This window comes from Trichomycterus rosablanca, chromosome 9 (assembly GCF_030014385.1).
Source record: "Trichomycterus rosablanca isolate fTriRos1 chromosome 9, fTriRos1.hap1, whole genome shotgun sequence".
NCBI lineage: Eukaryota > Metazoa > Chordata > Actinopteri > Siluriformes > Trichomycteridae > Trichomycterus > Trichomycterus rosablanca.
The window spans coordinates 6,180,621-6,204,046 of NC_085996.1; the positions used below are offsets into that span (position 1 = coordinate 6,180,621).

At 40.3% G+C, this 23,426-nt stretch overlaps 1 protein-coding gene across 1 annotated transcript in view; it reads right to left on the reverse strand.

Annotated features, from left to right (window-relative positions):
- Nucleotides 1-14,730: 14,730 nt before the first annotated feature.
- The window catches only part of nkain2 (sodium/potassium transporting ATPase interacting 2), a 123,661-nt gene continuing 114,965 nt past the window's right edge, over nt 14,731-23,426 (reverse strand). Inside the window, exons 5-6 of the mRNA XM_063001027.1 lie at nt 20,033-20,093; nt 14,731-14,816 (exon numbers count right to left, since the gene is read on the reverse strand). Coding sequence (XP_062857097.1) covers nt 14,731-14,816; nt 20,033-20,093 — 147 coding nt within the window. The remainder of the gene's footprint in view (nt 14,817-20,032; nt 20,094-23,426) is intronic.

Sequence of the window (23,426 nt, forward strand, 5' to 3'; positions counted from 1 at the left end):
ATAGATAGATAGATAGATAGACAGACAGACAGACAGACAGACAGACAGACAGACAGAGAGACAGATAGACAGATAGACAGATAGATAGATAGATAGACAGACAGACAGACAGACAGACAGACAGACAGACAGACAGACAGACAGATAGACAGACAGATAGATAGATAGATAGATAGATAGATAGATAGATAGATAGATAGATAGATAGATAGATAGATAGATAGATAGATAGATAGAATGACAGATACTTTATTTTATTCAAGCTGTAGCCTAGTGGTTAAGGTACTGGTCTAGTAATCAGAAGGTCGCTAGTTCAAGCCCCACTACTGCCAGGTTCCTGCTGTTGAGCCCTTGAGCAAGGCCCTTAAACCTCAATTGCTCAGACTGTATACTTTAACTGTACTGTAAGTCGCTTTGGATATCTCCTAAATGCCGAAAATGTAAATGTAAAATACTCTGTGTTTGTTTGTTTGTTTGTTACTAATCAGTACAGTAGTGAGTATGGTCCTCCACCAAAATACCATCTTTTAAGTAAGTGGTGGTGCTGTGGTTGGTGGTCTCTTGTCATCAGTGACAATGTGGTTGGTTTCTGTCAAATGGTTCAACGCAACAGATGGACTACAGTCTGTAACAAAACATGTTAAGTTCAGCTATTTCAAAGATGTGGTTGATAAACTAGCGTGTATAATTTGCATATGTAAGTTTTATTTTGATTTTAGATGATTAGAAGATGTGTGTGGAACTCTGGGCTGGTATTGAGTGAACTGGAGCAAGAAAGCTTGAGGCCAGACAGGAATTAAAACATTTACAGCAATCTGGCAACCCTTATTTTTCCTGATACTACTGCTCTCAGACACTAGAGGTCAGTGCAGTTTACTTAATGTTACCATCGTATGTTTAATTGTTTATTTATTTACTAATTAATTAATTCATCCATTCATTCTTTTAAATATTCTTATTCTTACTAAAATCTTAATCCAAGGTCAAGTTCTTTTCTTGTACCCATTTGAACTGATGAATCATGGGTAACCTGTAACTACCTCACCTGACATGAATGGAACCAAAGTGACCTTAAAATCCTAATAAACAAACATCACTAAAGGAAACTTTTTATAATATTCAGCAGAATGAGGCTGATATTCACTCTGCAGCACAACAGCTGCTTCACTAGAAGGTGAGACACAAAACATCATTAATTATTCTCATCACCAGCCATCAGTCGCTCATATGTAGGGTTGGTGTGAGCAATTAAACTGATTACGAGTGATTATTGTCAGTGAGAAATCAGGTGTTAAATGTGTGAAACAACAGAATGTAATTACACATGCAAATACAAACTCTATTATTAGAAAAGTTAAATCATTTCGTACAATGCAATAAAAATAAGAATCAGTGATTTGTTAATTCTATTGAACCTTCATTTATTTCTCCCTGGTGAAGAAATAAATTCATTTATTTCATATTATATTCATATATATATATACATTTATATTCATATATATGAATTTATATTCATATATCATATTTATATTCATTTATACTGTATCTCCTTTCATTTATATCTCCCTGGTGGTCTAGTGGCTAGGATTCGGGGTTCGATTCTTAAGCTATTACCATTTCACTACTGGACAGAGGCACATTACATCACTTCATCCTTACACGTGATCCTGGGACAGTGGTAGCCTAGACAGTAGAGCTTTGGGCTATCAATCAAAAGGTTGAGAGTTCAAATCCTGGCTCTGTCATGCTGCCACTTTTGGGTCCTTGAGCAACCCTCTCTGCTCCAGGGGCACAATAGAATGGCTGACCCTGTGCTCTGACCCCAGCTTCCAAACAAGCTGGAATTTCCCCCATGGGGATCAATGAAGGAATCTTATCTTATTTAATGTAAGGAGACACTGTAAGCTGAGAACACAAGAGGAGCCTGACGGATCCAAATAGATTCTGAACGGAAAATACTCTCACATCATTATCACAATGTATATTATTGTTCATATTGTATATACATTTACCCATGACCGATATAATATATATTTATATATATTTATAACTATAACGATATCTTTATTTCTATATTTATACGTATATATCTGTATATATTATTTTTAAGAATAGATACACTACTGTTCCTATTATTATTATTGTACCAGATGCACAATTTGCTCATCATCTTTTTTTTGCAAACCGTATAAAGACTATACAGTACTACACATCTGCTAATATTTACTACAGAGAACACTTTACAACAGTTTAGTATATTACATATTACATATCTCATCTAACAATATTTTCTGCTAGGATACTTTTAAAGTTTTTATATTACATACTACATTTTTATTCTATTTATGTAATTACATAGTGTGTACAACATTACTTGTGTACTAATACTTAGTACTTTAATACTTGTGTACTTTAATACTAAATGTTAATACTTAATAATCTATCTATCTGTCTGTCTGTCTGTCTGTCTGTCTGTCTGTCTGTCTGTCTGTCTGTCTGTCTGTCTATCTATCTATATTGTATATATGAGCATTGTACATTCACTACACACTACTTACTTTATTTGTAATTGTATTATAGATATCTGTCTATCTATCTAATCTCATAAAGCATTATAGGAAAAGATCCAGTGCTGTTATGTTGGCAAAGGGACAAGCAATAATTCTGACACTTGGTTTTGTTAAACAAAATGTAAACATTTTATTCTCTGTGTTTTATTTTATATTATTTTATGTTTACTGTGTTTTGCAGGCGCTCGGGTGGCTCAGCAATAAAGTACACTAGCCCACTAGCACTAAGATCCAGGGTTTGAATCTCAGCGGTGCTGGCACAGGGTGAGAGGTGGCTGAAACAGCCTAGCTATTGGGAGGTGTCTGGTATGCACACTTAAAAATAAAATGTCAATATCTACTGCGTTTTGTTTGTTTATTAGGATTGTAACGTCATGTTTTACACTTTGGTTACATTCATGACAGGAACGGTAGTTACTCATTACACAAGATTCATCAGTTCACAAGGTTATATCGAACACAGTCTTGGATACTTTAGTGTCTCTAATTCACCTCATTTGCACGTCTTTGGACTGTGGGAGGAAACCGGAGCACCCGGAGGAAACCCACGCAGACACGGAGAGAACATGCAAACTCCACACAGAAAGGACCCAGACCGCCCCACCTGGGGATTGAACCCAGGACCTTCTTGCTGTGAGGTGATAGTGCTACCCACTTAGCCACCGTGCCGCCCTTTACTGCGTTTTACAAATGCTTTTATCTAGAATTTATGATCACAATGCAAGCAAGTGAAGGTTAAGGACTCAGCGACCCAATACCGATAGCTTAGCGGTGGTGAATATTGAACCAGCGACCTTCTGACCAATAGACTAGCATCATATCCGCTGAGCTACCACTGTTTAGTGACATTTTCTGTGTATAATTGGGCTAAATGATAACAAACTGTTCATGAATTCGCAGCTGTTCCTCCATCTCTTCCTTCAAAGGTCAACTTAAAACATCACTCTTTACTGCACATTATTCTTATGTTCTTTCCTCTAATATTTACCTTGTAAAGCATCCCTGTGTGTGTAAAAGGCGCTATATAAATTGAAGTTATTATTATTATTATTAAAAATAATAATTATTAACAGTTATAACCAGGTAGTTGTGGCCTAGCGGTTAAGGTCCTGGACTAGTAATCAAAAGGTTGCTGATTCAAACCCCACCACTGCCATGTTGTCACTGTTGGGCTCTTAAGCAAGGCCCTTAACCCTCAATTGCTTAGATTATATACTGTCACTGTACTTTTAGTCGCTTTGGATAAACACGTCTGCTAAATGTCAAATTAACAATAATCGTTATTATCGCTCTGATACAGATTACTGGTTGAAAGAGTTGTTTAAACAATCTAGGTTTACTTTCATAATTATACAGGTATAACTCAAGTAAATAAAAATAAATAAATAAATACATGAATAAATAAACTAGCCCATAAAATATATCATATAGCTTTGGTAGCAATACAACTGGCACTAATTGTAAGGTTAGCGATTCCAGTTATCTATTATGTAACTATACTGTTTAAAAGGGATTTTATGACTAAGTACCTGTAGCACTTGTGTATCTGTTTACACAGGGATTCTTTATTATATTATAGTCTTTCTGACTGCCTCAAGGTTTTTGGCCAGGAAGAAACAAGCTTGACGTGTTCCTGTCCAGAGGCGAGTCTCTAATTGCTATTTAGAGCCGCCTATTCCCAGCGGTTTGGATTACACCGAGTTCCTTACTTAGCCGCACCCAAGAGATTTATTTATCAATGTGTTAAAAAGCACATCTGCTGAATGAAACATATAGAAATGATGAATTGTATAGAAACAATGAAATGTATAGAAATACGCTCATTCATGGCTGTTGGATTGTGAATAGCTCATTCAGCAGGGACACAAGCCTGATAAAGTTCATGAATAAAAGGTTCATTTTCATTCTCTACATAGACCCATTGAAGCATTAGCGTCACTGAGCTGCTTTTTTAATCGCCCCTCTTTAAAATTAGACCTGGCAGTGATATGAGGAGCTACAAATGCATTTATTGTCAATACATAACAATAATGATATATCTGGGAGCTGCACTGATACTGATATATTACCTATTCTATATCTGCTTTAATGAGTTCATTCATTTTACTGCAATAAAGAGAAAACAAATATACATATACATACAACAAATTATATTTTGCTTTCAGCTTAGTGGACTACAAAGTTCTCTAGTGTCATTATACTTTGTTTTATGTCCTTTCAATTCCTTGTTCCCCATTTGTACCCACGAAACCCATCAAAGCAGAGAAAAGCCAAACTGTCACCATATTCCCAGAGGAAATGTGTCGGGATTATCAGATTTAATCCAAAAACCAGGAAAAACAGGTCTGTTATGAATTAGAAACACTTGTTACACAGGGGTGGACTTACAGGTCGCTGTAAAACAGCAACAAACTTCAGCCGAGTTTCTTACTAGCATGAATCTTCTTCTTGTTTGATTGTGATATAACACTCATGTTTTAATATGACTTTATTCTCTGTAAATCACACTGCTTTATATCACACATTAGCTCAAACACTGGTTCTGGGTTCGATCCCCAGGTGGGGCGGTCCGGGTCCTTTCTGTGCGGAGTTTGCATGTTCTCCCCGTGTCTGCGTGGGTTTCCTCCGGGAGCTCCGGTTTCCTCCCACAGGTTAATTTGAGACACTGAATTGCCCTATTTGTGTGTGTGTATGTGTGTGTGCCCTGCGATGGACTGGCGCCCCAGCAAAAGCGACCCTAATTAAGAAAGTGTCTGATTGAGTGAGTGAGTTTTAAACATCAGGGCACAGACACCAAACACGTAAATATTAACTCTAGTTTTTGGTTTAAAGGCACTTGTTTAAATGCACTTATTACATTTAAAATAAATGCTATAAATTACATACATCATTATTTATTATGGAAACCTGTTTACCCACCTGAGGTTGATGCCTGTAGTCAAGACTGCCGTGCCAACAATGCTGCTCCTGCTGGATGTGATGGGTACCTGGCATGTTTGCACTTGAAGTGTTCATTTCACTTACAACTTTTAGTTTGAATTAATTTTGTGTATGTGTGATTTGTGTAAATCCTATTCATTTAAATTATTCTCCAGGCCACCCACGCAGGAGGATGGAGGTCCCTGCTGAGTCTGGTTCCTCTCAAGGTTTCTTCCTCTAATTTTAAGGGAGTTTTTACTTGCCTTTGTCATCCTTGGTTTGCTCAACAGGGGGTTTTTGGTCTGTTGGTCCTGGATGCTGTACAATTATTAGGTAGGTTTATAGTGTCTGGACTTCAATGTAACGTCTGAGCCCAAGACAGTGGAGAAATTTGGTTGCACTCACAATCAGATACGGACTAGATGAAATCATGTGTGTCTGTAGGTCCCCCAAAGTTTACGAGAGCACAAATTTATACCACCTTACTGAATCAGATGTAATTACCTTGTTATAAGCTATAGGTGTATTTTTATGTAGACTCAACATCACAGTGTTGGTGGTCATTTATAGGGCAGTTCTAGTGACCAAAGAGAAGCAGTGTGTACAAATGTCTTCAACTCCGCTGTTTATGTACATGTATGTGTTTTTTTAAGGTTGTGCTCAAGGATCCACCACTGACAGTTTAAAGACGATGTACTTAAACCTATAACCTTTTAATCAACAGTCCAGTACCTTCACAGCTCTGCCACCATTATATATCTGAAGATGCCCGTCTCAGTGACCTGAACTCTGCTCACACTTGGTCTTTTCAAGGGCCTTGACTGTTACTTTAACCACAAGTCAGCCGATTCTGTATTTAGTTAAATAATAATACAATTTCTGAGCTACATGCTGTATAACATGTAAATCAGCTCATACAACTTTGTGTTGTTTATGGTTAAGAAGTAATTTATTTGAGAGCTCACAACTACATCGGAAAACTGGAATGCACAGAAGATAAAGCGCCAGATATTTGGATTTTGCCAAACTGCTTTCTCTTGGAATCCAACCACTGCCTCTTGTAGCCTAGTCAGGTAGCTGAGTATTCATGAAATGGTCATATGATCTGGTGAATAAGAAGGCAGTCCTATTACTGTTAATATGACATAGAGGCTATTTTGTTTGCAGAATCATGTTACCACATCGACATTTTAATTTATTTATTGTATTATCCTCTGTATTCCGGCCAAGGTCACAGTGGGTTTGGAGCGTTTCCTAAAAACTGGGCGTCCCTTCATACCAAACTCACCTTTTCTGCACATGGACATGAGTTAGACTTTTATAAACTGCTGCCACACATAATTCTGTTGAATCGAGTCGCCTCACAGCCTCAAGGTCCTGGGTCCGATTCCCAGGTGGAGCGGTCCGGGTCCTTTATGTGTCGAGTTTGCATGTTCTCCTCGTGTCTGTGTGGGTTTCCTCCAGGAGCTCCGGTTTCCTCCCACAGTACAAAGACGTGCAAGTGAGGTGAACTGGAGATACAAGATTGTTCATGACTGTTTAATACTGAAAACTTGAACTGATGAATCTTGTGTGATGAGTAACTACCATTCCTGCCATGAATGTAACCAAAGTGTAAAACATGACGTTAAAATCCTCATAAATAAATAAATAAACTCTACTAAAGCCCGTACAATACACCTGTTAGTGCATGAATGAGGACAGGACAGCTGTGCGTCGTAAACCACATCTCTGCAATGTATTAATGGACTAAAACAAACGCTGTGAGCTCTGTGACGTAGGAGAAATGTTTCTGCTGAAGCTTTTAGAGATTATTGTGGGTCTCTGCAATTGTAGCAGCTACAAAAACATGTTTTGGCCTTGGCACAACTCCATACACACACACCTCTCAGATATCACAGTACTAAAATACAGCACAGCTTAATTACCAGCCTCCGCCATCCCAACACACACACGCACACACACACACACACACACACACACACACACACACACACACACACACAGTGTATATGTACAGTAAACAGAAACGCCCGTTTTTTTTCCACAATAAATTATTAGTCTACTAGAAAAGTGAACACTGCCACAGGTTAAAAAAAGGTTGGAACAGGAAGAAGGTACATCAGGTTTCTATTCGTTTTCTTCTTTACACGACTGAACACTGTCTTAGAAAAAGCGCTAAACTTTTGTGAGGGGTGTTTATAGTGCGACACGAACACTTCATGACAACTGACAGAACGTCTGTCTATAGAGTCATAAAACTACATACGTATTTATAAAGGCCATCGCGAAACTGTCACAGATGTTGTTTACACCGATGTGTGTAATGATGAGTGACAAGTGACAGACGTTTATATAACATATAGGCTTTCCTTTTCATAAAAACCCTAAAATCTGGGTCAAAATGGGCATACAGCAAATGTGATAGATTAGTAAGATACACTACAACCAGTACAAAGTCGAAATACATTATGTGTTTTAATTTTAACTGAATAAGTGCTTTATTACTTTAATTGAATACTGTGTGGATCAAGTTTTAGGGTGCATTCACATGAGAAATTGCCGCTGACCTTGCACAAATGATGCTTAACGTGAACAACGCTTAACGTGACTTATTGTACTAAAACAACGAGTGAGGAAATTCATTAGTGGAGGAACTTATGAGCAGTAATAATGAAGAGAAGTTTAGTGCTCCTGTCTCCTTCTTTTACTACATTAAACCATGTTAAGCTTTTTTTAGACTCTCGGAAAAGCTGATTCTCACAATTTCCCAGAACCTTGAGCTGTAACACAAGTTTAAAAGTGAAACAGTGAGGAAAAACCAGATAAATACAGATACACGTGGAGCTTTCAGACTGGATCTGACGCATATTCCACACTAATACAGATTCACGATGGCAAAGTGGGTAGCACTGTTGCCTCACAGCAAGAAGGTCCTGGGTTCGGTCCCCAGGTGGGGTGGTCTGGGTCCTGTCCGTGTGGAGTTTGCATGTTCTCCCCGTGTCCGTGTGGGATTCCTCCGGGTGCTCCGGTTTCCTCCCACAGCCCAAAGACATGCAAGTGAGGTGAATTGGAGACACTAAATTGTCCAAGACTGTGTTTGATATAACCTTGTGAACTGATGACTCTTGTGTAAGCCGTTTCTGTCATGAAACATGACGTTAAAATCCTAATAAACAAACAAACAATTTTACTGCATCGCTTAAGCCAAGTGCCGAACAAAGCGGTGATTTGCCGCTTCTTATGTGATTGCGCCCTTGAGTCTTAATTCTTATTCTATAATGAAAAAGTTCATAATCCCAAAATCAGGTTTTGTGGTAGACAAACGTTACATGTTAGTCATCATGAATGCTTTATGCAAGTGTCGTGTAGCTTCATAAACACCCCTCGTACGTAAAGTGTTACCAAAAATGCACAATATTCACACATCTTAATAAGCTATCGTCAGCTAATTCCTGCTGCCATCAATTAAATATGAGACATGACACCTCATGCAACAAACACAGCCGATCCAAACAGGACTTTCAGCAGATGGATCGCGGTGGATCACGTTTTTTTTTTTTGGCCGCTGTTGGAAATCTCTGGGCAGCTTGGGATTAATGATTCTTCATTTTCAGTTCTTGGCACTTTCATGACTAATACATCCATGATACAGATTAAAAAAAGTGAAGGGTTCGACAGACGGACGGCTCGTTCTGCGGTGCTCCGGCGACCGGAACGTCCATGTAAACACACATACAGAAAATTACACTCGATAATTCAATCTATCAAGCGCACAGCACTACATCACACGAATAAAGTCAGATCACACGTTCAGTTCCGTTCTCTAATGAAGTCCAGCAGAGTGCAGTGGCAGCAGTGGACCAACTCTGGTCTTTATGTTCGAATCTCTTCCATTAAGTGTCAGTAGATCCACTGCATGAATGTTATCTGCTCCCTCCATACACTCGCTTTTGTTCTATACAGGAAGAAACGAGCATTTGGCCTCAGGATGGTGCTCTCGCTCCTGCTCGGCCCGGGCAGAACGACCAGGCAGAGAAAAGCTGAGAAGTTCCAGAGTAGGTTCCAGTTTTTAAGGTTAAAGTGCCACATCTGGTTCTCCTCCAGTGGTTGATAAGACACTAAGTATTTTAAGACGTCTACGTAAAAAGATGAAAAACAGCAGTCCAGTGTCTGATTGGTCCAAAGGCAGTAGTCCTCGTTACTTCGACCTGAAAAGAGAAGAAAATGTTAGCAAGAGTATGCAACAGGGTCAAAAGTATGTAGTCACCTGACTATGAGCTTGTTTTACCATTCCAAAACAGGCATCAATATAAACTCTACTGGGAAGGTACAAGATTCTGAAGGGGGTTAGTGGGAATTTGTGTCCATTCAGTTCAGCCTGGTTCGTTATGGTTGTCTATTTGTCTGTCTGTCTATCTATCTGCCTATATGTCTATCTGTCTGTTTATTTGTCTGTCTGTCTGTCTATCTATTTATCAGTTGATCTATCTATCTATCTATCTATCTATCTATCTATCTATCTATCTATCTGTCTGTCTGTCTGTCTGTCTGTCTGTCTGTCTGTCTGTCTGTCTGTCTGTCTGTCCGTCTGTCTGTCTATATGTCTCTCTGTCTGTCTGTTTATTTGTCTCTGTCTATATGTCTATCTGTCTGTTTATTTGTCTGTCTATCTATTTATCTATCTATCAGTTGATCTGTCTGTCTGTCTGTCTGTCTGTCTGTCAGTCAGTCTGTCTATCTTTTTCTAAACTGTTTACACAAGGTCAGAAGCGTATAGTTTATTTTAGATAACGGATTGTATACACTTGTTAGCTATGGGTGGTGCAATGTGACTGATCGACTGATTTGGGTGGGTTTAGACCTATCATCAACCTGATTAGGTCAAGTCAAGCCTTTTTCTCTATTAATTGAACCCAGCGGCTGGAGTTTTGTGTTTAACACAGAAGAGTAGGAGACCAGATTCTTTGTGCATAATGCACAGTAATTCCAGATTTGCTCTGGACCCACAGCAACCCGAAACAGGACGAAGCGTTTAATAAAGATGAATTAATGAGTTTCTGCAAAGCTACACAGGTAGCACAGGGAAGTAGCACAGCGAATTTTTGTTTACAGTTTGTTGATATGAAACAGCCTGGAGTTCGTCTCATTTACATTCAGCGTCCCTCCCTCACCGTTTCTTTTCCCTTCGGGCTAATTACTGCACATGTGACCTTTAGCATTTTCCAATTCTCCAACTGGACTCAACTTTATTTCGCAAAGAGAAAAGTGTTTCCTCCATAAACTGGTATAAATGTGCTTTGTGCCAGCAGCATTTGCATTTTGAACATACAGAGTTTGACATTTCTAAAGGCAAAAGCCTGGAAACAGGGAAAACGATTCAGTCAGCCAAAACACGACACCTAGACCGAATCCTGATGTGGAACACGCAGCACATCTGCAATCTTACTGATACAAACAGATTAGCATTAGTGGTGAGGTGTTGTGCATCTAATCTGCACATGAACTCACTGCCTACATTTTCATAATAGAATTTCTCATGAATCTAAATTTAAAGCCACATGGTTCCTGCAGACAAGAATAAACAATCCTGAGAGTTACATAAAATATAATGATGCAATTGGGTGCTCAGGTGATGCAACAGGATATTCAGCTAGTGCACCAGCGCTGGGATTCTGAGCTCCTCGAGTTGCTACTGGGTGTCTGGGCGCCATCTAGTGGGCACGATTGGCCACTAGGTCTGATGGTTGGGAAAAGACCGGACTAAAAGGGTCTTTTCCCATGCTGTGTTGGGACTCTGGTTAAAAGCCCGGAGCACCTGTACAGAAGTGGAGGAACATGGAGATCAGCGCGTGACTCTCCCTGCGCAAGACTGGACCCAACAAGGGGTAGGTGGACTGGACTGCGCACATGCCGAAGGGAGCGTGTGTCAGGCGAATACAGGCGAATACATGGCCGTTGTAGCCTAGCGGTTAAGGACTAGTAATCAGAAGGTCGCTGGTTCAAGCCTCACCACTGCCAGGTTGATGCTGTTGGGCCCTTAAGCAAGGCCCTTAACCCTAAATTGCTCAGACTGAGCACTGAAGTCGATCCTTACGAATGGCATCACACACTTACCTATTAACTCATTCACTCACAACAAGGGGCTACCTAAAACTCGCCAATCCACTTACTGGCATGTATTTGAAAGATACTCAACGGAAACCCACACAGACATGAGGAGAACATTCTAAACTTCACAAATATAGCACACAGGTGTTGGAATCAAGTCATAAATATAAGCTAGGAGATTCAAATCTCTCCATAATATACTGGTACCGCCTACAGAACTACAATTCCCAGCATGCTTTTCTCTATTTGTACTCTACTTGGCATTGTGCCACATTCACGGTACCCTCACTCTATCAGAATGGTTTTTCCCAAAGCGACTTACAATTACAACAATTTGAGCAAATGAGTGTTAAAGATCTTTGCTCAGGGGTCCAACAGTGGCAACTTTGTGGTGGTGGGTACTGCCTACACAACTACAATTCCCAGCATGCTTCTCTCTATTTGGCATTGTGCAAGATAAACGTTCACAGTACCCTCACTCTATCAGAATGGCGACTTACAATTACAACAGTTTGAGCAAATGAGAACAGAACTACAATTCCCAGCATGCATCTTTTTACTTGCCATTGTGCCAGAGCCACATTCACGGTACACTCACTCTATCAGAAGTTTTTTCCAAAGTGACTTACAATTACAACTATTTAAGCAAATGAAGGTTAAGGGCCTTTGCTCAGGGGTCCAACGGTGGCAACTTTGTGGTGGTGGGTACTGCCTACAGAACTACAATTCCCAGCATGCTTTTCTCTACTTAGACTGGGAATTGTGCCAGAGCCACATTCATGGTAACTCAGGGTGCTCGTCACCATCACCTCGTTCTTGTTACCTCGTGCACAGTTCAGATATCACATTAACTTTGACCCTTGATGCAGCCTGAAGGTGAGTCGCGGCTCTCGCGCCTCTCTACCGAGCCGAATGTGCCAATCCGTCCTGCACCGAGTGCCAAACAGGCCAGATCAGCTCGGGGGGCGACCGGCCCCGAGGACGCTAACCCGCCAGAAAAGTCATTCACATGCCAGAGCTGGCAGCGGGCACATTGTGAACACCTGCCATATGTTTCCATAACAGATGAGCTGCGCCACAAACAGGGAGCTTTCAGAGACGTGGTGACTTCATACTTTTATTTATGTCTAAAACACCCAGTGATCTCTCTAAATAGATGCATTTTACATCATCCTACACTCCTGAGAAGAAGGCATGTCAAAATTCTTAGATCCCTTAAAATGCTCCCACTGAGGCGCCTTAATTCTGAGTGATAATCTGACTGAATAACAAGGGAGCGTCCGACTCTTCCTCAGCAATGAAGGCAATCCCAGCATTCAGTGCGGCACAACTTTCATCACAAAAAATGGCAAACATGATTTGAATAGCCTGAGGCTAACTGTGTTAGCTTAGTAAGCTAAAACTGCGATGACATATTCTCTGTCGAAGTAGAGTGTCTAAATAAGTTCGATGCCTTATTAGAATCCTCTCTACTGAGGCAGCTGATTAGGTAGGCAGTAGGCATCAAGGCAGCTCACTAGGTTTTTAGACAGACCCCATGTGTTAGAAATCTGGGTGTCCGTCAGAGGTCAGCGGTCTTCCAACTGGACCATGACCCAAATCATACTTTAAAAGCAATTGAGGGTTAGGGATTCTTTGCTCAGGGGTCCAACAGTGGCAACTTTGCCGTGGTAGGGCTTAAACTGGCAACATTCTGATTACTAGTCCAGTACCTTAACCACTGAGTTACTACTACAAGGCTTGTTTATGGAGTTTGGCTTGTTCTCCAGGCACTCCGGTTTTCTTCCAGTCTCTAAACTGCCCACAGGTGTGATTAATGACCTGACAGTGTTTCTGGGTGGTGCAGGACACAGTGTGTCCCTGATCAGGAGGGTGTCCATACTGAAGCTGAATGAATGCAAGTAATGAATGAATAAAGATGAGAATGCGATTGTTTCAGCATCGTGACTTATCGGAAGAGCTCAGTGGGTATTAAGACTTATCTTCTGTCTATATAAAACTATCAGTGTTGCAGCTTTGTCAATAAACCAAATCCTCTTAAATCCCTCAGGAGGGTCCGAAAGCACCTCTGTGCATCCGGCCACGTCCTCATAAACTTTTAAGCTGTCAGCAGAGACAGCAAACACTCCCCCAGCCGTGGTGCTGATCCAGATTATCACCAGAACCCTGTCTGACAGTGATAGTATATCTCACTGATCATAAAGTCAGCTGCTGCAGGGTCGAGTTTTGTAGCTTCGCTTTTTGCTCATATAGTGACACCCCACCGTACCGGGCAAAACTAACAGACCTGATCACAGCAAAAACGTTACTGATATTATTATTATTATTATTATTAGGATTGTTTTGTTGTTGATAGAACTTTATAATAATAATTATTAGTATTATTATTACAATTTGTGTTGTTTTGTTATTTTTATTATTATGTTGTTATTACTATTAATTATTGTTATTGTTATTATTTTCATTATTATTATTATTATTGTTTTGTTGCTGTTATAGTATTATTATTATTTATTATTATTACAATTATTTATTAATATTTTATAGTATTTGTATTATTATTATAACATTTTGTGTTGTTATTTTTAATTATGGTATTGTTATTATTATTTTCATTATTATTGTTATTTTTATTATTATGGTATTATTTTTTCATTATTATTATTGTTATCATTATTATTATTATTGTTATCATTATTATTATTATCCTTATCACTATTATTATTATTATTATTATTATTAATAGTAGTATCATACATTTTTTAATTATTATTATTTTATTATCATTATTATTATTATTAATATTATTATTAATAATAATAATATTAATAATATTATTATTAGTATTAGTATTAGTATCATAACTCTTTTAATTATGATTATTATTATTATTATTAATAATAATAATAATAATTATTATTATTATTATAATATTAGTAGTAGTATAAATTGTTTAGTTATTATTATTATTGTTTTTATTATTATTATTATTATTATTATTTTTGTTATTATTACTATTTTATTATTATTATTATATTGTTATTAGTATATATAGCAGGGAGGTTTATATGCATTAGGATTTTGCTTCCACTGGATAATAAAATGGAACAGTAACAAGCGTTCTCAGTACTTACATGTACATCGGTTGGAGTTGCAAATGAGAAGTCTTCTGTGGTCCTTGGTACCCGTAGGAATCGAAACCACCTATAAAATCAACTGAAAAAAACAACAGAGAGAGATAGAGAGAGAGAGAGAGAGAGAGAGAGAGAGAGAGAGAGAGAGAGGGAGAGTTAGTACATTAATAATGATTAATCCTATATTGCTGTGTGGTGTGGTGTGTGTGTGAGTGAGTGTGTGAGTGTGTATGTGAGTGTGTATGTGAGTGGTTTTTCACTGGATGCCCAAATTACTGTGATCGCTGCTACTAGGCAGGTCTTGTCTTTAACTTTACAGCAGGAAAGCCTTCCCAAAAGAGTGGGGACTGCCACAACGGGGTCCATAATAATACCCATGATGTTGTTCTGCTAAATGGCAAAAATAAACATAAATGAAAAAGACGTGATTTATCCCCAGTGTTTGATTGCTCAGCCTCCTGACACACTGCATCCTCCTCGGCTCTCAGTAACCGTGAATGATTTGTCACTTCGTCGTGATGCGCTGCTGACGGTGTGAGCGGGGTTAGTGCGTCACTCTGTGCGTTTGTCCTGTGTGTGTGTGTGTGTGTGTGTCCATCTGTGTGATGCTGCTGAGCGCCGATGATCTCTGGGCCTGTGAGGACGTGATATCGGCTGCCGCCGGAGCATCGGCGGATTAGCAGATGGCTTAAAATAGCACAGACTGACAGGATTAACCGCGGACCTTCGGCAGCAGCTGGCCAGCTGTTTCACCCCTGTGTACCAGCATATCTGGCTTTAATCACAAACACACTGAGGTAGTAAAATGTGCTAAAGATGCATCGTGTGCCCGGTGGGGGGCTGCAGGTGCCCACGCTAATGAACGCCGGGGATGAGAAATGAGATAGAATGACTCTCCGGAGAATCACAGACAGGTGGAGAAGTTTTATAATGATCAGTGGACTGATGGATGATTTTGGGAAGGGACACACCCACTGTAGCTAATTTGGACTTATTAGTGTTGTTATTATGCAAAAATGTTTTAGCTAATTAAACTGTTTTCTCATGAACGATACAACTACAGCCATCCTCACCTGGCAACCCTGTCTAACCGTTATCGTTATGTCTCAAACTTACACAGGATAAAAATATCTGCAGACTGTTCACGGCACAACGATAATCACCGAATTCAAGCTCTACAAACCAAAACCCTGATTGCGTTTCCCCAAAGGATGCGCGCTTGCTAATTCTCTTGTTATGCATGCAGCATTTGTTCCTGCGCCTCGACGAGCCAATCTCTATTTCCTGCTTATCTTCCAGCTCTCTTCCACGTCTCATTTTAAACCTTGTGCTTTTTTTCATGACTGGACCCTGGGACATTAGCCCTGATAGCGGTAATTATACAGTGAGGGTGTTGATTGGTTTGAGATGTTCATTACCTCTTCTTCACGTGTTATATTAATTAGAGGACTAACAGCCGATATGGCTACGTGATTAGAATTCCTGCAGCCTCGGGGATCCAGACTTAAGTATCTTTCACGTGGGAGCGCCGAGCCTCCGCGACAATATTATTTTAGAGCAAAAGGGCCGAATTAGTGCGAGTCTGTGAAATCCCAGATGAAGGAAATCAAAGCTTCGGAATTGAATCACTGAGCTCATGCTGAACAAACCAGCGCTGATTGGAGGGAGAGATTTTCAATTAGCTGAACGTCCTCAGCGCTGATGAAGCAATCTCAGCGTCGTTCAGCAGGTAGAATAATACACGCTGATTGAATTAACGTGGATTTGCACGGGAGGGAGAGAATTTATTTACAGCTCGAGGTAAACGAAGTTTGCAGACGCTAAACTCTGAAGTTCATGAAGTGAAATTACATTTGAACAAACTCGACTTGTTTTACTGGAGCAGATTATGCACGTCAATAAACTTTTAGAAAGAGGATCGCTCGGGACGTCAGCTACAGATATATCTTCAATCTCGTTTGTTTATTTACTTCTATTAGGCGTCTCCTAACCTCTCGTGAGCTAATTGCTCATCGTTTTGGGGGCATTTCTGACCACTGACCTTTGGTTCCCATTGATGCCAAGCAAATGACGTGTCAATACAGCCTACTTTACTGGCTAATATCTACAAATCGTATTTAGTTAGTTAGTTAGTTAGATCCTTCCATGCTAAGTAGCATATCGGGCAACAAGTGTCTTTCACTGGTTTCGATCTTGGACCAAACTATGGTACAGCTAGTGCAAACATGATTTTGCTGCTTCTCATGTGTGTTTTCTTTTATACGTGTGGAGGTTGTCAGTGAGCGTTCATCGCTGGCTGATGTCAGAAATAAGCCGACAGCTCCGCACATGCTGAGTTCCAGTGAAGGGTCAAATATCAGCTGTCACCAGCATGCTTCAGGAAATCTGACATATTCAGATCAGATCAACGTCCTGCTGCGTAACTTAATCACACATCAGCTCAGCGAGAGACCATCTGTGAGAATCTGTCACAAATTTTCTTGAGTTTATCGTCGCCTCAGTAACAGGAAGTCCAGGTCGCCGGTGTGATAATGAAGAGACTCGTTCAAAACATTTCAGTTTTATTTTGATTGATGTTTCTCTCAGTAAAGGTGGTCTCCTTTGTGAGTATCCACTGCTTGCTGATGTAAAAAGTGTCAGACCATTTCACACGTACCCGAGTTTGAGGCCCTGCAAAGCTGGAGTGCATAGGTGTATTGGGAATGTAACCTGTTCTTCTTGACTGTATTATCTGTCACCTCATCCTGTTTTTTTTTTACATATTGACACAGATATTACTTATATAACTTGTTTTTGCACATATGTGCAGTCAAGTACGACCTGGGCAAATGGCCACGTATCACAAAATGATAAATAAAGCACACACACCCAAGTATGGTAAAAAAGTCAGGGGTCCCTGTCTGTCGGCTTGGTAGAGAGAGCTTGCCCAGGATTTTTCCTGATCATCTGAGCCTCGAGACTGCACGGGTCTCTCAGTCAGATTGTTCTTTTTCTTATACTCATTCCTAACTAATTTTGCTATATGCTGCATTGTATCCAATATTATTATGGTCATTTATGTGCTGATTGGTCATTGAACGGTCAAGTATTTTGCTTGCTATTGCTTGGTTGTTAATAAAATATATACATATCGAACCTTAATCCTCGGTTTCATTATTGATTCCTGGAAGCTTCTGTCCTGTTTTCTGATCAGTAATAATATTACAGATATTTGTTTGAGCACATCAAAACAACAGGGGAACTGGATATATCCAAATTACAGCACAATAGGACAATGCAATTGGAAAACACAATACATTTTCACTCTGAGTAACAGAATACTTTGTTATAGCAAGTTATAACAGATTAGGTTTTTAGAAGGGGGGCATTTACTTTACAGGACTTATGTTAAATTAATTATGAAATCCAGTTGAAATAAGTGCGCAGCTCTGCACAATCCGCCCGCTGACTATTTATATCATGGCGCACTGGATATTGTCGGCTGTGGGAGTGAAATCGCTGTGGTGTAAAATAATGACTCACTAAATAAAGCGGCGCCTCATTACACCCGTTTCTAATCTCTTTCATTCTAAAACAAAGCCACACAACCCTGACGCACTCGGAGGACACGACGAGGCCGGCGAGGGTCGCAGGCTACGACATCACGGTCGCAAAGAAGAACCGATGTGAACCGTTTGAAACTGGCTGGATGTTTAAATTAACCTCTTCTAAATGCTGAGACCTGAGATAGAGTCCATGCAGGACTGGGAACAACCTCAGTGCCTCTGCAACAGCGACGCCTACTGCCTGGTATGAGCGGTCGAGGAATATGGAGAGCATAGCATATTCTTCTGTTAGTGCTTTTCGACCAAAACCAGTTCTATTAAAGCTTCTTTAAGCCTAGGTTCTCTTTAGAAAACTGGTCTGCATTTCCACAAGTTTTTAGGAACCAAGGACGCATCATCATAAGTGGGTGTTGCCCAACAGAATTAAACCATAGTAACACAACAGCAGAGCATGTAGATTATCCAAAGTGACTTACAGTATACAGTCTAAGCAACTGAGGGTTAAGGGCCTTGCTCAAAGGCCCAGCAGTGGCAACCTGGCAGTGATTGGGATTGAACCTGCAACCTGCTTACTAATGCAGTACCTTAACTGCTAGGCTACAACTACTGAAAAGTGTGCCAATGGCACAGTTGGCATAAATGCAGTTCGCCGCTTCTCGTGTGAATGCTCCCAACCTCCTTCAACACGGCCACAGATGACGTCATGGTTCACGCTAAAAACCCAAGTATTCTTTGGTTCCAGCTGCAAATAGATGTTTGCAGTTCAGAAGCTTTTTTAACTCTTTTTCCAGTTTTTCCCCTCAATTTACTCCCCTATCCTAGTCATATCCAATTACCCTGATTGCGTTACACTTCACCTCTACCGATACAACCCTCCACTGCTGACTGAGAAGCTTCGCAACTGACACACGCCCCCTCTGACACGTGAGCAGTACTGAGTGCATCTTTTCACCTGCACAAGGCAAGTTCATATGCGGATCAGCTTTGTGTACGGAGAGCCACACCCTGATCAGCATATGTCCTCGACTCTGCACAGGCACCATCAATCAGCCAGCAGAGGTCGTAATTGAACCAGTGGCATCAACCGGGTGGCAGAGTTGAGATTCAATACAATCCCAGCTCTGGTGTGCTAGCGTATTTTTACCGCTGCGCCACCTGAGCAGCTTTGTTTGTTTGTCTCAAAGATTGGTCACCTACCCCCTCCTCCCTCCAGTGTGTTCACTGCTGATCTAAATCTCTTGTGCATTGTGAATTGGCTTTAAATGTTTAATCTTGTTTCCCTATTTAGAAAACGTGCAGGCGTCTTAAAGCAATAAACTATAATTATAAATCGGGGGGAAGCAACACAAAGCTCAGTCGTGATCACTGTGTAAAATAGGACCGCAGCTAAAGAGAATCATTCATGGTGCTGTGAATGCGGCAGTGAGAATGCAACACAGTGTCTGTATAACAAATGGGATTGTTTCCCTTCTATCCCTTTAAAGCACGTCGCCATGAGCCGAGAGTCGGCGATCGATAAAAGCAATCTTTTATAGCTGCTAAATCTAAATGTTTACTGGGCCACGGAAAGTGACTAAAGATCCGGCACTTAGAGAAATGTATATGCCGATGATGCATTATTAGTGCACTCCTCTACACGTGATACAGACCAATATATGTAAACATCTGCTCATCATTTGGTACTAATATACATTAAAAAAAAAACACAGAATGTAAATGCAGAGACATTATATTATATAATCATCATACTCACAGCTGTCCTCCTCTTCTGAAATGAGTTTCACCACATAACAGGCGTAGATGAACCCGGCAAGCTGAACAAAACACACAAAAAAGACACACAAATCAGCGAAGAACTGTGACTGTTTTATGTAAATCACATCCACCGTCAACCAATTCTGTGTTTTAATCAAAGTGAAAAAGAGACGCCGTGAGTCAGTGTTTAACATTTTTGTGGATTGGGCAGTAGGCGATAAAAAACAAGCCAAAATAAACAGACGCTGCTGGAATAACACAGAGGCAGTATAGATGGAGGTGGAGGTTTAATTCGCATAGAACCGGTGGTAATAAAAATAAATATTTACATTAAACAAGCAGCTTCTGTAGGAAAATAATGCCAAGAAGATAGATAAGCACCATTTTGTCTCTAAAGCAGCTACCCACAGGATTTCTGCCCAGGTTTAGGGTTTAAATCAGTCCCAAGATTAGTTACTACAGGACACTTTGGGGAAATTACACAGGTCAAAAGTCCAGCAGTGTATACACCGACAAGACATAACATTATGACCACTGACAGGTGAAGTGAATAACCCTGATTATCTCTTCATCACGGCACCTGTTAGTGGGTGGAATATATAGGGCAGCAAGTGAACATTTAAGTGGGAAAAATGGGCGAGCGTGAGGATTTGAGCGAGTTTGACGAGGACCAAATTGTGATGGCTAGACGACTGTGTCAGAGCATCTCCAAAACTGCAGCTCTTGTGGGGTGTTCCCGATCTGCAGTGGTCAGTATCTATCAAAAGTGGTCCAAGGTAGGAACAGTGGTAAACCGGCGACAGGGTCATGGGCGGCCAAGGCTCATTGGGCTGGCCCGTGTGGTCCGATCCAACAGACGAGCTACTGTAGCTCAAATTGCAGAAGAAGTTCATACTGATTCTGATAGAAAGGTGTCAGAATACACAGTGCAGCACAGTTTGTGGACTCATCTGACCACAGCACGTTTGTACTGTATTCTGGTCCATCTGAGATAAGAAACAGGCCCAGAGAACTCTCTGTTCTTCATAGAATAGATGTCGGCTTTCTCTTTGTGTAATAGAGTTTCAGGTTGTGTTTCTTAAAGCAGTGGTAGACTGGGTTAACTGACAAAGGTTTTCCGAAGTGCTCCAAAGCCCATGCAGCTATTTTTATCACTGCTGCGAGATGGTTTTTCATTAAATTCCTTTTCACAGTATTTATTTTCACATTACCATGTCTAGTAGATGGTGAAAGACGATTTTTTTCTTGCTAAGACCTCTGGTGGTTTCAAAACATTGAAAGCAATTCTTTGTAAATCTGTCAGTTATATAAAGGTCACAGATTGTTGTTTTTATTGCATTTTACATGATATTCCAATCATTCCAGTAATAGTTTGTACATAGTTTAGACATGAAAATGAACAGAATATGTCACCTCAGCTAAACACACCTAAGCGCATGTACGGCTAATCTAAAGCTGCTGTACCATTTCCATATTTGTTGATGTCTGGGGAAAGAGGGCCGCATCTCCAACCCTTATCATCCGAGCGCCTCAATTAACTACCCATATGGCCCAGGCTGTGGGACTCCATTTCCCGCTCGGCTGTTAGATAAATGCAGGGTGGCAGAAAATCAGAGCGAGCACAGATTTAAGATTCCTGCAATACCTCAAGGTCTTGGCCTCATTTACACAAAATAATGTTCCAGCTCCTCATTCTCTCTGGTGAGGCAGCAGCACTAATGCCAATCAGCTCTCTCTCGCTCTCTCACACACACACACACACAAACACAGCATCTCTCCAACAGAACAACATCTCAGAAGATAGACTACATGTATTAAAGTACATAGATCCATTTTCTTATTACACTCATTCCTAACTGGTGGGTACAGTCAAGAATTAGAGATTGTAGTACCGACCTCACTGACCTTTGAGATGGCTCAGTCATAGAAAGCCACTGTTAGGTAAAATATCAAGGTGTCCATAAACTTTTGGTAACTTGTCCTTCTCCTCTGATCTCTGGGTTAGCAGGAGGTTTTGTTGCCCCTCCAAATGTTAACAACCACAACACCCCTAACCATCAACTGTGTTCTGGGCTGTGCTCGTATATAATTCTCTTTTTGCTCTACCATTACAAAGTTCCACTAAGCTCAGCCATAGGCTCACATTCTCACATATACATAAGCTATATAAGCTCAATTCTTACTACAGTAAAACCGAAGCTTACTCTGATTGTCTGTGTGTGATGAGGTTCACTTGGGTTTTGCAGGGCTCCTTCTCTCAGATTCAGCAAATGACACTGGAGTAGAAGATCTGAGCACCAAGATTTCTTGATGTTCTAACAGCCACCTATACATTCATCTCATCTTTGTGCTCTGGTTAACTATAAGCGCTGTTATTGTGAAGTGGAAATTTCTAGGAGCAAGCTCGGTTACCAAACAGAACCGGACTGTCTGGACATGCAAATCACTGGTGATTTCCAAACTGCATCAAAAACTATGTTAGCACAATAAGTAACAAGGACAAGGAGCCTATAGACCTGACAATGAGAAACCCTGGTGAAAAGCACACCACAATTAGACTTTATAGCAGTGGAAAGACATTTTAATAAAGTGATTTATTAATGGCACTCTAAAGAACTTCGTGTTTTTAACTTGTGGCAACAGTTTGGGGGAATACCCTTATTCCCTTACTACAAATACCACAACAATTACTACAACAAAAGTCAAGCTCACCAAAATCAGTGCACTACCTTATAAATACTCTTGTGGCTGGGTGGAGGTGAAACCCTGCAGTCCCGCTCTGACATCTAGTAAACACTAGTGAAGCAGTTAACACCTTGCCTCAGGGTTCCCTGGTTTTCTCCTAGCTCTAAGAACACAGGAGATGAACTGTCTGCTCTAAATTGGTAAGTGTAAGTAAATGTCTTTTCATGGATTGCTGCCCTGTCCAGGGTGTTTTCGTGCCATGCGCCCAGTGTTTCTGGCCCCAAACCTGAATGAAGAGGTTTGCAAATAAAACGAACAAATAAATGAAAGTACCCCAACCCTGACTGTTCAAAGAATGAATCATTCAAATAATAAACCCACAAAGATGTACATACAGAACATACAGTAGTTCCATGTTGCCGTTCCCTCCACCACGCTATTCCCAAACGGCAAACTAAACTTAGATTGCATGCGTGTGAATAATGCATGTGCAGGAGATGCTTAATAATGAAGGTTAAGTCCGGAGCAAAGATTGATCTCAAAAGAAGTATCTTAAGCTTGCGTCACACACTTAAGCTCGCCTGTTCTTTTACTATCAGCAGTTCAGATTAGCAGCTTAAATCTTTAATATGTTTATCTTTAAAAAGCCAAGCTAGTTTAGAATGAAGCTAGTGCATTAAAGAAGCCGGTAGAGTCTGAACTGATAA